Source organism: Emys orbicularis, chromosome 7 (assembly GCF_028017835.1).
Source record: "Emys orbicularis isolate rEmyOrb1 chromosome 7, rEmyOrb1.hap1, whole genome shotgun sequence".
In the NCBI taxonomy this organism is placed as follows: Eukaryota; Metazoa; Chordata; order Testudines; family Emydidae; genus Emys; species Emys orbicularis.
Genome location: NC_088689.1, coordinates 104531581 through 104550238, shown reverse-complemented (window position 1 = coordinate 104550238; position 18658 = coordinate 104531581). Strand labels below are relative to the sequence as shown.

General features: G+C 38.7%; 1 protein-coding gene across 1 annotated transcript in view; it reads right to left on the bottom strand.

The window, feature by feature from the left end:
• The window catches only part of CACNA2D3 (calcium voltage-gated channel auxiliary subunit alpha2delta 3), a 729039-nt gene that overhangs the window by 125190 nt on the left and 585191 nt on the right, over positions 1–18658 (bottom strand). The window contains exons 19-27 of the mRNA XM_065407986.1: positions 14287–14358; positions 13975–14036; positions 12513–12580; positions 9860–9905; positions 9606–9703; positions 8245–8338; positions 5518–5613; positions 1188–1309; positions 792–872 (exon numbers count right to left, since the gene is read on the bottom strand). Coding sequence (XP_065264058.1) covers positions 792–872; positions 1188–1309; positions 5518–5613; positions 8245–8338; positions 9606–9703; positions 9860–9905; positions 12513–12580; positions 13975–14036; positions 14287–14358 — 739 coding nt within the window. The remainder of the gene's footprint in view (positions 1–791; positions 873–1187; positions 1310–5517; positions 5614–8244; positions 8339–9605; positions 9704–9859; positions 9906–12512; positions 12581–13974; positions 14037–14286; positions 14359–18658) is intronic.

The following is an 18658-nucleotide window of genomic DNA, read 5'->3' as shown; positions in this document are numbered from 1 at the left end:
CTATTCTGACCTCCAGCATAACTTCAGCCATAGGACCTGAATTAATTCCTGCTTCACTTCCAATAGCTGTGGTTGAACTACAGCTTATCTTTCCAAAGAAAAACATCCAAACTTGATTTTAAAATGTCCAGTAATGGAGAATCCATGACAACCCTTGATAAGTTTTTCCAATAGTTAATTACCCTCACTGTTAAAAATTTGTGCCTTGTTTCTAGTCTGAATTTGTCTGACTTCAGCTTTCAGCCATTCGATCTTGTTAGACCTTTGTTTGGAAGACTGTAGAGCCCTCTATTACCAAATTTCTGCTCCCCATATAGGTACTTCTAGATAGTGATCAAGTCACTCCTTAACCTTCTCTTTGATAAACTGAATAGATTGAGTTCCTTAAGTCTCAAACTATTGGGAGTGTTTTCCAAATTCTGAAGAATGTGATGAATCCTATTATACTTGAGAGATTTTTGTTACATTTGTTTTGCTTAAGAAAACTCATTCTGGTTTATAATTGTGAAGATTTGCTCTTATGAGCAAAATCTTTGCTGATTACTGCTGTGTTATTACTGCTATGCCAACCCAGCAGTTTACAGGCGGGGCTTGGGTGCCCAACGAACACAGACTCAAGCTCTTAGGGAGAGGAGGCCTGCAAAGACCTAGGCTTTAGGGCATTCAATTGCACTTGAGATGTTTTCTTTCCAATTGTTCTTTCTGCATGAAATTTCCATTAAGTCAGAACAGTCTGAAAAAGTAAAGAATTCACACACTGCTTACATATAGGAATAAACAAACAATTTTACCTGCAACCACTGGAGATTTTCTGTCATCTAAAAGTTGAATGGCAGTACTAGCTGTCACCACATTGCTTTTGTTTGCTGTTTCTACAAGGTGTAAAAAAAAAAAGCTATTAAAATCAAAACATACTGCAGTGTAAGCAAGTTCAGCTGTAGATTTTTAGTTTGAAAAAATTATCAAATATTCGTATGAATTTAATGCTCAGGAAAAGTGCACAGGCAGTGACACTTCAAGTTTCCCCACAATGCCTGATTACAGGATTTGTGAACTTGGTGAAAATTTCAGTGCAGATTTCAGAAGATGAAACTCAGTTCAATACCCTCTCCTGAATACAACAACATATGTGGAATCTTCCCAATGTTATGCATGCTTCAGAATTTAAATATGACAAATTTACAGACCTGTACTAAATGGGATTGAATAGACAAAGCTGCCTGGTATCTGCTCAGCGGCTCTTCTGTACCAGAGTGGAAAATGATCAGCATTAAAAATATTCTCTTTGTCTTCAGCTGTCAGGAAGTCTCTTGAAACAGAAGAAAGAAGAAAATATTTGCTGCTTTTTGTATATCACAAAAACATTTCAAGCTTGAAAGTCAAAACAAAACAGCATCTTAGTCTTTGGGAAAGAAAATGGACTCCTCTTTTGGGTTCTTTTCTATATCATTTGTACAGTAAAAGAGTTTAATATATCACTGAATAATTCTTGATATACTTGCAGTATCTTCTCAGACAACAAATTTCATAGCAACCCTGCTATGTATAAGCTGAGAAGGGTGGGCAAAGGGGTAAAAAACTGAGCCAAAGTCAAGTGGAAAATTGTATTACTGTAGAAATTAAAAAAGATGCCTTTCTTTCTAGCAACTTGTTCAAATAATGTTTTACTTTTTAACCTAGCTGTGTGTGGTGGAAGAGATGTTGTAACGAGTGAGGGCAACTGTTTCAAGCAATCCAAGTTCAAGTTCAAGTCTTGAGTTAGGCCAACATGATTAATAACTGTTCTTCCCAAGAAGATATAGTGGGAGGGGTGAACAATGAACTTGGCTATATTCTTCCCCAAAAAAGGATGTCAGGGAAAGGTGCCTGAGGTAGAAGGGAGGGGTCATATGAGAAAAAATGCAACTATCTTCTCCATGCTCATTGCTTCCAGTGTGCTCGATGAGGACAACAGCAGCACAAGCTGCAAGGCCACTGATTCCAGCTCACAAATCTTTCACCCAACAACAATATTGTGTATTCAGATTAATACCATGCAGAAATCCTTAGTTATCATCAGATTACCTTGCACAAAACACATACATGTTACCTGACGTTTGCAATACACAGAGCCTCTTGCAATAAGCTACACTAACTAGAGGACGTTTATTTCAGAGAGCTTCATTTTAAGAAACACATACTTCCAAAAATTGCTGCGTAACATTTTCTGGCACTGAAATCAGTATGTTCCACACATATTTGCACTTGCATATTGCAGTTCCATAGAAATAAGTCCTTAAGGACAAATCCTGAGTAAAGATGTATTAGGGAGGTCAAAATGAATACTTTCTTTCTTAATGACAGGTTTCAGAGTAGCAGCCGTGTTAGTCTGTATCCGCAAAAATAACAGGAGTACTTGTGGCACCTTAGAGACTAACAAATTTATTAGAGCATAAGCTTTCGTGGGCTACAACCCACTTCTTCTATATGGTTCACTCTATATGCATCCGAAGAAGTGGGTTGTAGCCCACGAAAGCTTATGCTCTAATAAATTTGTTAGTCTCTAAGGTGCCACAAGTACTCCTGTTATTTTCTTTCTTAAAACCTTTTCACACACCAATGATTCAGCTTTTTAATTCATTTCCACTGTTGTCTTTGCAGTTTAATGGTGAGGAATATTTAACTATAAGAGAAGACAAGTATCTCTTCCTACACAATGCTCAACATTGTTCTAATGTTGATTTCCCCAGAATTACATTAAATATTATTGGCTCTCTTAAAAGGATTGACGTATTGATTGTAGATGCTGGATGGAGCATAAAAAACAGTTATACTATCAACATGATTTACTAATAATATGACGTATTCAAATAGGTAAAAATTAAGGGCATTTTCCTGCTGCTGCTGAAGTCAATAGGAGTTTTGCCATGGACTTCAGAGGGAACAGGACTGGACTCTAAGTAAATAAAAATATATGTCAAAGTAATGGCTTGAGGGGTTTTTTTTTTTTTTTTTTTTTTGGTCATTGTGGTTATTGTACAGGATTAGAATAGAAATATGTGAGTAGATAGCAGAAAATTGACTTCTAATAGATAATTCTGTGTGGTTTTACTTTATGATATCTAAGCCCTAAAACACCAACTTCTGTCTCATGCTAACTGTGGGAATTAATCTATTGTGAACAGCTAACCTCTCAAGTTACTGTCTGAATGTTTATCTCTCTCTCATATGTACATGGTGTAAATAGTACTAACATGTTGCTATAACACCTTTGCACTTATGCTCAGATCCCCAAAAGGACTTAGGTGTCAACTCCTCCTTTAGATGCCCAAGTCCAAAATTTAGGTGATGCTGAGATACTCAAAATACCTACTAAGCTGCTGCCTAGCCCTGGAGATGCTTAAAATCCCTTAGGACCTAAATTTCCACTGTTTAAGTCCTTGAGGGGAATTTCAGCCTCTGGGCATGTGCACTGTTGCCTCAGTCCTGGTCAGTGTCTATCTTATGCCCAAGGTCCAGCAAAGATCCTCAAACCAGGTGAAACTAGACATTGTCCCACTTTGCTTGCCTCGAGAGCCCAATCCAGTAGGTATGCTTGGAGCATGCCTAACTATACACAAAATAGCCAGGGATGGAAAGAGAACTCCTTTATAAGCACTAGCCCAGTTGTTAGGGAACTCACCCAGGACATGGAAGACCCCTGATAATGAGCAGGAATTTGAACATCGGACACTCACCTGAGAGGTGGGAAACCCAACAACTGGACTATAGAGTCACTCACTCACTCTCTGGCCCAGTGCAGAGAGGAGAGATTGAGAGCGACCCACACCAGAATATCCCAAAGTTCAGTGAGCTAAATATTATATGAGAGGCTGCTGCCTCTCCTCTTCACCTCTTCCTCCACCAGGCCATTTTGGGAACAGTTTGGGTGTGCTGCCACCATTCTTACAAGAAACAGCTTAGGTGCCTGACTCTGGGAAAGGGTTTATGGCTGTGGATCCCAAGCAGAGATAGGCACCTTCCTCCAGCCCAGATGTAGCACCTAACTCCTTGAGAGGGGCATGGCTTAGTAGTTACCCCTCTTCTTGGCATGTGATATTGGGTATTTAAGGCAGCTCCCTGCCTAGCGTGTCAGCTTTGGTAAATCCCGTACTTAGGTGCCTAACATTCCCCATTCATTATATAGGTAGCCTGGGTGCCTAACCTAGGGTCTGTGGATTCCACTAGGTGACTAGGCACCTAAAGGTTAGGTGCTGCAACCTCAGTATTGCAACACCCTAAGCCCCTTTATGAATTTGGGCCTTGGGACCTGATCCAACATACACTAGTAAATGGAAGGACTCCCATTGACTTTAATTTGTGTTGGACCCTTTTATGGCAGCTTTCATCAGAGAATCCCAATGGGGGTATTTTATATTTCCTCATTTTAAACGGATGGAAAACTGATGCACACAGGGTGTAAGTATCTTGCCTAAAGTCATGCAGCAAGCCAATGCAAAGATGGGCATAGAAGGAACATTTCCTGACTCTGACACCCCTGCACTAATCTCTAAAAAACACTAAACAACAATCCCAAATATTCATATTACTCATACTTACTAAGTTTTGCCCTTACTCAAAGTATAAAACAATCACACTGACACTACGTTGTTTAGAAAAGAGTCCAATATATACAGATAAACCATTTCCCATAATATTCAACATGATCCTATTGTCTATATTATCTAAGCTTAATATAACTGGTGGAGAATTATTTTCCTTTCTACACTGTACAATATTCAGTATTAAGGAATTTTAAAATGAGCATTGTGATTACATTTTAAAAAATATTTTTGTATGGCTTTTTCTCTCTTCCAAATTTAATGTTATAAAATACTTGAAGAGCAGGGTTGAATGGCATAGATTATACTTTGAAGCCATAGTAATCCTCTGTCCAAGTATCTCATGCTAGACTGAGATATGAGACAGTGGTCCACCTATATACAACCCTTCAAACTGAAGTATCCTTGCGTATGTTACAAATGACATAATGCATATCTACCATTTTGTGAGCCAAAGGCATTACAGACTAAGTAAAATTAAAGTTTTGATTTAGCAATATCAGCACACTAAGTGTTACAGACCTTCAATTGAGGGAATTCCACAACTGGGATGAATAACTGCTGGAAACACCTCAAGACATTTGTTTTGGGATGGGCTTAAGAAAAAATTGCATAATTTCCCCCATCTTCTGCAGCTCCAGTATCTTCTTAGTTTTGCACTGAATAATCAGGATGTGAGTCTAACTCCAGGAGGGTGGAAAAAGCAAATATATGGACTGAAAAAAGGCCCCTATTATAGCTGATACACGGTTGAAAAATATCACCAACTAGTTCCAAAAGTTACAGAAAAATCTAAAGAAGACTACAAGAACTGTTCTTGTTTATTCTATGTATTTAGCTTTGCCAGTGTGAAACTTTGGGGAAGAAAAAAACAGCGTATCTCCTAAAAAATGTCTTGCCTTCCCACCTGCTCCTTCAGCACAGTCATGTGACTTACTGATTAGTAAGTTGCTCTGGTCCCACAAACAGGTTGATACGAGATAGACCCGTCCGGGTTCCAAGAAAGGCAACTTCCACTCCCTTGTCAGAATTTCTGAAATAGAGCAGCACACAAGCAAAGATAAACATTTCTAAACAGTAAATAGATAGAGCTAGTGAAAGAGCATTTTTGATCTCATTCCTCTTATTTTTAAATTTATTGAAAGACATATCTCATTTTTGTTGAGATAAAACACACACACACACATAGTTTGAAAAGTTATTTGGCCACTGCAAGAAATTTGTTTCTTCAAGATGGATTTGTGCGGTGGAATTGCATGAAGACTGGGGGAAGAAAGGGTGTGGGTAACTAGCAGCATAGCTCCTCATGGTCACTCATCCTGGTCCTAGGCTGGGAGAGGGACTACAAACCCTGCTCACCCACTACCTCAAATATAGTGCCCAACTATAAAAAAGGGACATAAGGACAACCCAGGGAGTTACAGACCAGTCAGCTTAACTTCAGTACCCATAAAGATAATGGAGCAAATAATTAAGCAATTAATTTGCAAACACCTAGAAGATAATAAAGTGATAAGTAACAGTCAGCATGGATTTGTCAAGAACAAATCATGTCAAACCAATCTAATAGCTTTCTTTGACAGGGTAACAAGCCTTGTGGATGTGGGGAAGCAGTAGATGTGGTATATCTTGACTTTAGTAAGGCTTTCGATACTGTCTAGCATGATCTTCTCATAAACAAACTAGAAATACAACCTAATGGAGCTACTCTAAGGTGGGTGCATAACTGGTTGGAAAACTATTCCCAGAGAATATTTATCAGTGGTTCACAGTCAAGCTGGAAGGGCATATCCAGTGGCATCCCAGTTTTCAAGTATATAAGAGGCTGTTACAAGGAGGAGGCAGAAAATATATTCTTCTTAACCTCTGAGGTTAGGACAAAAAGCAATGGGCTTGCATTGCAGCAAGGGCGGTTTAGGTTGGACATTAAGAAAAACTTCCTAGTTGTCAGAGTGGTTAAGCACTGGTATAAATTGCCTAGGGAGATTGTGGAATCTCCATCATTGGAGATTTTTATGAACAGGTAAAACAAACACCTATCAGGGATGGTCTAGATAATACTTAGTCCTGACATAAGCGCAGGGGACTAGACTAGATTACCTCTCACAGTCCCTTCCAGTTCTATGATCATCTCTTTGGATTTGTAGCCATTGGCTTCACATTATCACAAAACCAATTATACCTTTGGCCCTCCCACTGCCAGCCTCCAATCCCCTATTCCTCCACAATGAACTGTGTCTGTAGTGGCAGAGAGGATATAAAAAGGGGTATAAGAGTCTCCCTGTACACACCCTCTGAAGTTGCCTTCCACGCATGAAGTGGAATAGCTGTAGTTCCATTGTGTTGGAGGATTCAAAAGACCTTATTCTGCTGTGCGAATTTCACCCTCAAAGCTTAGGGTATATTAACACAAGTGGCAGTCATAGGAAATAATTTCTTATCTCTTAAGAGTAGACTGGCTAACCCCCAGTTGGTTATCAGTTCAGTGCACAATATAAACACAATTAATTTTATAGGTAGAATAATTAAAACATTTTTTCAGGCTGGATTTTTGCTGTGTATTTTTAAACTAACTTTTGATCTTTTTTGTAACATTTAACTTAAACAGAACAAAACTTATATTTCCATGGTATTTTCTCTTTTCACCCACAGTTTCCTAAAAAAGGAGATGGAAAAATCACAATCCTAGTAATTACAAACCAACCTCAACTAATTACCTCACTGTATTATATGTGGCTTTACAATAACAGGCCTTTTCATACAACACAGAAAATTGTACAAACTTAACCAAATCTCATCTGGATAGTCTCCAGAATTCCCGTTCTACAATGATAGCTCACATAGGCTTTGCTAATCAAATTACCTATTTTCCCAATATATATCACATTTCTCTGCATAATACTATAGTTTAAGTGTATCATATGTAGTGTAAAAGCTCAAATAAAGGAATAGCTAATGTACTGTACAGTAGAGCATTTAGTTCCAATCTGGTTTTAGAAAATTTTAAAATCTATATGCTTTCATATCCAAGACTTATGTCTAGAAAGTCTGAGTGAATAATGTGCAATGAATAATTTATATTATTAATTTCACTGTTTTATGTACATAACCCATTCTCAAACAAATTACAAATTTCACAAATATATTCATTTTTAGGAATGTTTCATTAATTTCTTAGAGAATAATTCCAAATACGGTGTTGTATTTTCAATTCCTACATTGTTTGCTAGTTTCATATTATTCTGTATTGTTAAAGATTGTATAATCTCAAAAACTAACCAAGACGGCACAAACTGCAAATTTTAAAAGTGCCTAATCTGTTGCAAATTGGCCTTAAGTGAATATTTAAGCTTAAATGTTTTACATTTGCTTTTCATTCACTTTAGTGAAGTTCAAGTTCTCAAACGCTTGAAGAAAATGAACTCACAAAGTTGATTCAAAATTTTCTTTTGAAGATGAACAAATAATCACCCACAATTTTTCATCATCTGATCAGCCCAATTACATAGGTATGTATAATGCACCCATCTACACCGTATCTGGGTAAAAGGTTCTTAAATTGATAAGTTGTTTTTCAATCATATTTCATAATCATATTTCACTACATGTGCCAGCGTATACTTTTTTATTATACTAAAATGTGCATATGTATTTATTTACTTACTCTGACTTATTTAGAGCTAGACTGGTCCAATAAGCTTCTATTGGTGCACTCACCACTGCATCAAACAGAACTTCTTGTATCAATTCTTTATCACCTATGAAAATGTATTAAATCAATAGCAACAAATAGATTATATGTGTGGTGAAAAAAAGAGTCAAATCAAAATATTTTATTAGGTGAACCACACATAAATAGTATTATTTATATTCAATCTATATTTCATCTACTTTAAACATATGGGCTCTTCACAGAATTACAAGCTAAATATGTAAAGGTGTAAATTACTTCACTTCAACCACCACCACAATTCTCCCTCATGCTTTGTGCTTCTGTGAAACTGGCAGCCTTTACAATGGCACCAGCAGCAAAGTTAGATTAGGAAGTGAGGAATACCTTATCCATTTGAAGTGACATGGGAGTTTAGGTAATACAATGCAATTTCTCATGCTGGTATTTGTGCAAGACCCCAGATTAATGCTCAATCTCTTGCAAAACAAGCTATCAACCATATTAAAATGACCCACCCAAATCAACCAAAAGGATCAGCTCCCGGAAGTAAAACTCCTGGGATTTCGTTGGTGGACCGTGGGCCTATGGAAAAAGGGGAGACCTGAAATCTTCGCAGACCAAGGTCCCTCAGTTGGTACCCTCTGTCCCCCTTGCCGGGGAGAGGGAGTTATGAGTTTTATGGCAGGAGTCCTGTAACTTTTCATTGAACCCACTTAAATGCCTGGAACAAAGGAAACAGGGCAGCGAGACCTTCCCCAATATTAAATTAATAAAGTTGCCGCCTGCTACTTAAATCCATCTCTGTGTCATTTTACTGTGTGTGTTGATCAATGATCATGAGAGTTCCAGGTCTCAGGTTTACATTTCATCTAAAGGACAACCTGCCTCTTCTACAGGACTGGAGTATTGGCGCTCTTCTAACTCTTCAGGAAGAGTACCATCTCCCTAAAAGTTCACCATCATCACTTCCTGAAGCATGTGGTGTTTTCTCTAGAAGTCTCATCCAAGTACTGTCTCAGCCCCACCATCCTTAATTAATAAGATCTGAGGAGACCATGACACAAGATAGCATGGCTGCCTAGTGTGAACTGGAAATCCAGTGTTTGGTTTGTCAATACTATATATGGTAAAATATCTCAGTATCAATACATGTAAGTACTACACCAATAGATTGTCTTATACTCTCAAGTAAATATGGAATTTGCAAGATGATGTCAGTTAATCATACCTGTCCAACCAAATCAGCAATTCAACTAATTAGCATTTTATTATGTAAAGTTTAAATACAATCATTGTTTAGATAAGGGAATGTTTATGAAATTTATCAGTATAAAAATATTTAACATACTCACATTGAAGCAATGGCTCTTTTCCTGTGAGGTAGAGTTTAATAGCTTCTAGCTGAGCCATTTGATGGTGTTCAGGATGTACGTCAGTGTTGCAATATGACCTGAGAACATAATGTTGCCAAAATACTACAATGTAAATATTTATAAGCATGATCTCTCTTTGTCTTTGAATGTGAAGAGTTGGGCACAGTAAGCACAAACAATATTAAACAAAGAAGGGTAACAGGCACCAATTTCATGCTTTGTTTAAGACTTACCATTCATCTGCCAAAGATACATCAGGGTGTTCTAAATCATGCAAACCTGAAACAGGAATAATAATATGTTGTATAGGGAGCAGTCTAGGTAACAGATGGGTATTTACATACACTTCAGAGCATACACTCTTCCTTCTTGGAAGGAGTATTATTACCACAGCATAATAAATCACAGAAAACTATGTTCACATACACTTCAGGGTCTGACAAACTGGCAAGAGCCAAGTAAATGAGCGTTAAGGATGAAATGCCAGGAATAAAATCATTTGTTTGTGCACAGATATTTAAGCTTATATGATATGTCTGGCGATCTGAAGAAGATCTGAGCAAAAAGAGCTGCATTAAGGTAAAATACCAGACAACTTTAAATTCCCGTGCTCTTGTTATTTTAATAAACGCCTTTTATGTTGCATCATAATCTAGAGTTGCAAGGAAGACCTTTTTTTTCAGAAATGATAGTATATTTTTAAACAAAACGATGCTATGCTCTCATGAACATGAATAGGAGTTTACAGAATAGTCTAGAAGGGGTCTATTGTATTAACACTTCATGGAGATGCCTGTAAATCAGTACTGTATTATTATTATATAGAACCATAAATTTGAATTTGGGGAATTTGAAAACTCTTAATCTCATATCAGTAAATGGAGGCATGTCGGTCCCATGGGATAAAGCAAAATGGGCTAAATTTTCATAATGTGGACTCTGAGTTTTACCTATGAAGATATAAGTACATAAGTAACCATGGGCATAAATGTGGGGTTTATGAATGCAATTACATATGCTCTGCAGGTCCAATTTAAGGTCCAAGTTTTCAACATTCAGGCAATAATTTATTATTACTGTGTATTATGCTGATGGCAGCATCAGACATTTTCTAGAAAGAGATGTAGGAAAAGTCACTGCCTGAAGAGCTCACACTACAAGAAAGAAAGAAAGAAAGAAAATTTGCTTAGAGGGAACCAGAAACTGACTTTTTTGTTTCTTTCTTTTTTACTTAATACACATGTAAACAATATGAACTGTAGGTAGCATGGCAACGTGGATCTTTAAGAGGGCTTAAACGTGCATATGGTAAAGGACTTGCAATGAGCTCAGGAAGTTCATGACATTGATAAGATAAAATACAAAAAAAGGGGACATGCAGCTGTTTATGTGAGAAGCTGACAAAGACAGATGAGGGAAGGGACATTAGCTAAGTGAAGGGGGCAGAATTGTGATGCAAAGTGAGAAAAGCTTGGGTAAGTAGGGAGGGATAGAGTTATACAGAGCTTTGAAAGTGGTGACAAACAGCTTGAATCTGATGTGACAGCAGATGTAGGATTCAAAATTACAGTCCTTAGTGATTGGGTGGATGGCAATATTGTCCAGAGTGATACAGTCAGAAAACTGGAGAGGGTTTGGGAGAATAGAGTTTGGTTGTGGCTATGTTAAAGCTTAAGGTGATGATGAGACATCCAAGAGCAAATGTCAGACACACAAGCTGAGATGTGGGACTGGATGAAGGAAGATAGGTCAGAGGTGTGTTCGGACCAGCTCAGAGAGTAAAGACTTACAATACTCACACCATGCTACCTTTCTTTCTAGATACTTATATGGTATCTGAGTCCCTCACAAACATTGATGTATTTACCTTCACAACAACTCTGTGAGGTAGGGAACTAAGGTCCACAAACATGAACTGACTTGTCTGTGGGTCTCAGAAAAAGTCTGCGGGCAGAGCTGGGAATTGAACCCAGATCTTCTTGGTGTTTTTCCTCAAGCCTTAAGGACAAGCAGCAAGCACTCCTTTTTTAACCTTTTTTTCACACAATGCTGATTATTTGGAGCTACCACTACAACTTCTCTCCTCATTCTCCCAGCACAAGGCTCCTCCACTGTGAATGGCCAGCATACCGTTACAGCCATTGTATGTTGGTAACCACCTACCTGCTCCTGGGGATCCTTCTGCCTACATAGCTCCCTCCATTATTACTGTTCCTTCATTTTCCTGATTTCCCTTCCCCAAGACCCTCTCACACTGTATTCCATATAGGTGCAGGTCCACACACTTCCATGCCTGACCTCATCCCCACACAGCTGCCTCTTCTCACCCAACCTCTCCTTCTAGGAAAGCTCTTTGATCATCATTTTAATCCTTTCATCCATTTCACTAATGAATTTACCAAAAATTAAAGCTCCAGAAAGAAGAAAGTGTTTTTTTCTTTTGGTTTTGCTAATAAAAAGCAAACAAAATATCAAAACCAGAAGCACTCAGCTCTAGACCTAATTCTAAGTTGATTAACATAGACTTGCTCTAAATTTTGTGGTGATAAGGCTTACTACACTGTATTCTGTGCATAACAAAATACTACTTTAAATGTATCCAATATCCTGATTCAGAAATTAGCATGAAGTTTCTTCTATAAGGATTATTAACAACAAATACGAGCCTTTGAGTGATTCTTCAGCATGGGACGTTTCCAGAAAAGAAGATTTGTAAACACATTCTGATTACATGTCATATGAAAATTCTTAAATGTCAAGAATATCAGAAATGATCTAATCCTGGTAGGGAATCTGCAGAGAAACCATGTGAGAGATGCACAAGCTTTAGGCCCACTAAGGTCAACAATAAAACTATTGTGTAAGCATCACAAAATGGCATCTTACCTTCTTCTATAGTTACGTTCCCTCTGAAGAAATATTTGCCATGTCCTCTAGAGAGAGCCACACCTAAACTGTGCAGAGAAATAAAGCAGACCTTGAAATCTGTGGCACAAATAATAGCAGAGACTGAGAGCTATTTTGCCTTGCTAACAATTCCAGTTCATGTACTATGCAAATTTTAAAAAACAGTTTGTTTCCAAAACCCCACTATTATATTTATTGTTCAACTAGCTACTTTGAATGCCATTGAATAATAGAATAAGGAGGACATGTGGGGTTTGATATGCCAGCAACAATTGGTTGTATTTATGTGTGCTTAGAGGTGCAGCAAACCATTCACTCTTTGGCAAACTAACAAAGAAGCCACTCTAAGCACACAACTATTCACCCAGCATGCTCATTCTTCATCCAAATCCTGAACTTGCCCACACAGGCTTACAATGGGGACGACAACTCTTTACAAATCAGACTCAGCTATTGAGAAATTTTACAAAGTGTGGGAGCCAATGGAGATGGTGAAAGGAAAGAAATATCAGGACATGATAAAGGTGTCAGGAAGAAATTCTTAATGTAATTTTTCTGCTGCTCACATTTTTTGCCTGTTTATATATTTTTTTCATTGACTTTATTTAGCTCCATTTAAAGTTTTCCAAAAAGTAAGTAATCTGTTTGGTTTTTTTAAAAGGAAATCTATCACTGGGTTGCTCAGGAGTGAAGAGGTGCATGGGAGGCAACCCCAAAAGTGCCTCCCACTTTCTAGTGAACTCATGTAGCTGCAATGCAGGATACCTTCTGACAGTCATATGTGCTAAGAGGGTGGCCAGGCTCACAGGAATATTTCAGTAGAGTTCTGCAATTATCAGCTTCCCTCTTTGAACATAGGCTACCATAAATATACTTTTATTAACGGATTATTTCTAATTCAATTTTGGGCATTCAGTTAGCGATTTCTTGCCATTTTTGTTAAAACCCATGCCAAAATAATATGGCTGACTTATTCAGTTTTAGTTGTACAAATACACTGAAGATAGTTCAGGGAAACAAAATATAAAAACCTCAAATTGGAAGTGAAATACTACCTCCATTTATATTGCATTTTTGTTGTGGAAAAAAAATCAAAATGGGGCTCAATATGTAGTTAGTTAAATGGATTATAGTATTTATAGCTCTCTGAGTACTTGCAAAAACCTCTCGTTCAATGTAAACCTCAACTGAATATTTTTTTAATGAAACGTAAGCCATGACAAACACAGTGAGTTTGCCTATGTGAGCTTGCACAAACTTTCCATCCCTGGAAAAGGTAAAAGGAATGCTGGAAAGCCTCTTTTCTTTGCTATTTTCAGCATTGTCCAGGAATATTTTATTGTGAGCTCCTGCTGATGCTCTTTTAATAAACTCACAAGCTTTGTACAAATGCAAGTACAATGAGTCTGATGAAATGTCCATTTATTATGGTCAGCTCTACCTGAAAGGAGTACCCCTGATGTCTGTATAATAGTAGTCATTTGTCATCACCAATACCCGTTTCTAGATTCAGAACAAGAAAGTCAGAGAAAAGAAAACAAGGTTAGTTTGCTATGAGAAATTTGTAAAAGAGTAAATGGTTAGTTTGTGATAAGGTTAATAATGACATAAAAGGTACATGAGTGGCTCAGGATTATTAAAGGCAAGAGAAAAATAATCTTAGTGAAACATATCTATTCCAAATAATCTTCAATGATCATTTAAACATCTATTTGCTTTACATTTAGCAGGAAGAACATTTTATACATTGTACCCCTTTGTCCACTGTCTTCTTCACCTCCATAGAAAATTTCCCTGTTTTCCGATTCACCATTGCATTTCGAAGCTGAAATGAGAAAAACATTTTTGTCACTTCCTTCATGTGTGTTTTTAGTAATTTTCACATCCCAAAGTTCCCCAATATTTTCATTTGGTCACAGCAGTTCTTTGTTTTCATATGGTTAGAACACAATTTTTCAGCAATTACTGCTGCACTTCCAATAAGTGTGTCTGTTAGAGGTGTTATGATAAGGCAGTCCGGTAGGAGGGAAATAATCTGTGATTCAGCTATGTCAACAAGCCATTCAATGGCAAAGTAATAAAGAATAACTACAGCTATTTCATTTTTCTTTCAACTTCCATTTGGTGCTCTACATTGGGCTACACCTTAAATCAAACCAGAAACTGAAACTGGTACAGAATGGGACAATCCACTAGGTAAGCAATGTCTCACCAGGAACACACAACAGCAGTGATCTGTGATCTGCTCTGGCTGCCTCACAGATTCTGTGTGGAGTTTAAAGTATTGATTTTTACCTGTAAAGTCCTAAGTAGCCCAAGAATGCCTTCCTGAAGTACCGTACTGTCACAAGTCTACTGTTTCAAGGTGCTTGGGCTGGAGCCCCCTCAGTGTAAGAGAGGAACAAATGGCAGGGCATTCTTTTTGAGGAGCCCTTGGCTTTGCAACTTACTACCCCTGTCTGTTTATTTGAACTAGGCCATTAAGTTCAATATTTTAGAGCTGTCTAGCCAGGTTTTTGGGAATGGAGAAATATGATAAGTGCTGCTATTTGGGAGTAATGTGAGTATTGTCTGGGTGTGTTTTGTGTATTTGTACACAGTGTTGTTGTAGCCACGTCAATCCCAGGATATTACAGATAAATTGGGTGAGGTAATATAATTTATTGGACCAATTTCTATTGGTGAGAGAGACAAGCTTTCAAGCTACACAGAGCTCTTCTTCAGGTCTGGGAAAGATACTCAACAGTGTTACAGCTAAATACAAGGTCGAACAGATAATTTATCATAAATAGTTGGCACATATTCTAAGGGATGATTCAAGGTGAAGTGGTATTTGTTTATTTAACGGTTTAGGGTTAGAAGCTCCTGATACTTTCTTATCCTGTTGTATTTTTAATTAATGGCACAGGCACAGAGACCTTAGGAAAGGTATCTTTATGATATATTTTAAATTAAAATATTGTTCTGTTTGTGGATATGTGTCTAGTAAGCAATAACAGTATTTGTTTTAAATACTTCATAAACATAATTCTCATTACAAATTCCCACTAATTACTTATTCATTCATGCTCACTCTGCCGATGAGCTACCATATTTTCAGATATAGTATTATATTTTATCTGGCAAATCAGTTCTTACACTAAACTATGTTCTATAAAGGACAATAAAATAAATAAATAAATGCAGAAGTGTGATATGAAATGAGCATTTCAGTCTCTCTTAAATCATTGCTATTTACAATATTTGGAAACAATGTTGTACCTAGTGTTATAGCAACGTCCATCACTTTCCTTCTCCAATGCCACATATGACAGATCGGTCAATGAGGACAGATTTCAATGAAAATTTGCAAATGTGACCCTATCAAGGTGCTATGCAGGCTTTTCTGGTTAGTTAGAATGAGCAGGGCCTGCCAAAGCTTGTCAGTGAAATATCTGTTTATATTTTCATGAAAAGAAGTTGAGCATGGCTGATCTATCAAAAACTGCAATGTTTGCGCTCTTTAAATGTAATTCTAGGCTGTCTAGATTGAAGTTAACTGTCTTACTTTCCTGTTAGTGAGTGTAAAAGAATAATTTTTAGCTGGAGGCATGCATAAAATAAAGCACATATTTTACTGTAGATTTTTTTTAACAATACATAATAGGCAATTCTGGAAATATTTTCCCATTTTAGCTTTTGTGGTTTTGGACTTGGAGAGCTGGTCTTAATTAACAATCTACTTTCTAACATTTAAAGAACTGTTCCATTTATCTTTAACATGTTTTTCATTTCCCCCTTTTTGGTGCCTGCAGTTATCTAGGACCCATTCCTCCCACAAACCTCAGGCAAGTCATGGATTTACTAACAGGGCCTCAAAAACTCTAGTAGCATTTATGATCAAGTCTGAATATGACATTTAGCATTTTACTTGTCTTTATTTATTTGCTTTCTAAAAGTACATTTCTTGGATTTATAATCTGATTTCTCAACTCTTCTGCAGTGTCATCTCTGCTCTGAGTATATAAAGCAAGTCCTGCCTCAGATGGCTATAGACACTCAAAACATCATTCAAACTTTTTTCAAAAAAAAATATATACACACACACACACACACACACACACACACACTTTGTCCAACTACAAATTATAGTAAAAGAATTTTAAGAAGTAACTTCATGAAAAAAAAATACTGCAAGATTTCTATTCCTAATAGTGTGTCAGTAAGATCAAGATAGCGGTTCCTATAACTTGGGAAATGAATTAATGAAAAAAATACCTCCACTGAATCTGTTTGCTTGTGGCTAACAACATTCTAAATTCAGCTTTGCTACCTTCTCCTCACTAGGATAGCTCCTAGTTTATGTCTACTGTATACATTTTTGTATTAAAAAGTATGCCCTTTATTATGTGTCTTCGTGTCCTACTGAGAGATGAAGGAAGGTCCAGTGGTTAGAGTGCTAGCCTAGGACTTGGGAGACCAAGGTTCAAATACCTGCTCTGCCACACACTTACTGTGTGAAACTGGCAAGTCACTTAGCTTCTCCATGTCTCAGTTCCCCCATCTAAAAACCCTATGTCACAGGGGCTTGGGGAAGATAAATACATTAAATATTGTGAAACTCTGAGATCTACTGAAAAAAAAGCTATATAAGAGCTAGGTATTATTATTTCTGTCAGCCAACACAATCTCAACGCTAAAGTATGAGATCATTTAACGTGCTTGGAAAACTGTGAAATCATTAAGTCAATGTGGTAACTAGTGAAAAATTCTCTTACACAACTTCAACTGAAGTGTTTTGTGGGGGTAAAATATGCCAGTAATATGTTACATGATTACAAGCAGCTGTATGAATAAGCTAATTCTTTACTTTTTCTTGAACTTGAGCAAACAACGCCTATTTGGTCTGGCACAGGGAGAAACAAGAGCATCAAACCCAGGCCTTCTGAGCAGCTGAGCAGCATGCTGCCTTCAAGTCAGCAAACTGTATCGCAAAGCTCTAATTCCCCAATGAAACATCCAGCAGCCTCACTGACCCTTACTATTACCAAGAAGGGGCTACATTTTGTTCCAGGGGATGGTGACATAAATAATCTCCTAAAAAAACCAACACTAAACAACACCACATTTCAAAACGTTCTGGATATTCCTTAGACCTTAGAAGGGTTAAATAAAGAGTGGGTTTAGGCTAGGGTTGCCAGGTGTCTGGTTTTCGACTGGTCGACACTGCCAACTGGGCCGTTAGAAGTCTGGTCGGTGGCATGGTGGAGGCCCAGGGCTAAGGCAGGCTCCCTGCCTCCCCGGGCTCCATGCGGCTCCCGGAAGCAGCTTCCAGGTCCCTGCAGCCCCTAGATGCATGGGCAGCCAGGGAGGCTCCGTGCGCTGACCCCGCCCTGAGGGCTGGCTCCACAGCTCCCATTGGCCAGAAACCATGACCAATAAAAGCTGCGGGGGTGGCGCCCGGGCAGCACATGGAGCCTCCCTGGCCGCCCATGCCTCTAGGGGCGGCAAGGACCTGGCGGCCGCTTCCTGGGAGCCGCGGTAAGCACCACCAGGACCCCTCACCCCGCATTCCCCCACATCCCAACCCCCTGCCCCAGCCCAGAGCCCCCTCCTGCACCCCAAACCCCTCATTCCTGGCCCCACTCCAGAGCCTGTTCCCCCAGCCAGGGCCCTCACCTCCCCCCCTGTACCCCAACTCCATGCCCCAGCCCAGAGCACCCTCCTTCACCCTAAACCCCTCATCTCTAGGCCCACCCCAGGGCCTGCACCCCCAGCCGGAGTCCTCACCCCACATCCACATCCCAACCCACTGCCCCAACATGGAGCCCTCTTCCACACCCTGAACCCCTCATTTCTGACCTCACCCCAGAGCCCGCACCCTCAGTCGGAGCCCTCATCCTCCTCCCGCACCCCAACTCCCTGCCCCAGCCCAGTGAAAGTGAGTGATGGTGGGGGAGAGCGAGCGACGGAGAGAGGAGGGATGGAGCGAGTGGGGGCGGGGCCTCGGAGAAGGGGCAGGGCAAGGGCAGGGTGTTCATTTTTGTGCGATTAGAAAGTTGGCAACACTAGACTGTCATTACTTTGATCAGGAAAGTCCACCCCAAACCTTAAAATTCTATTTATCTCTAGTCATGTTGCTAAGA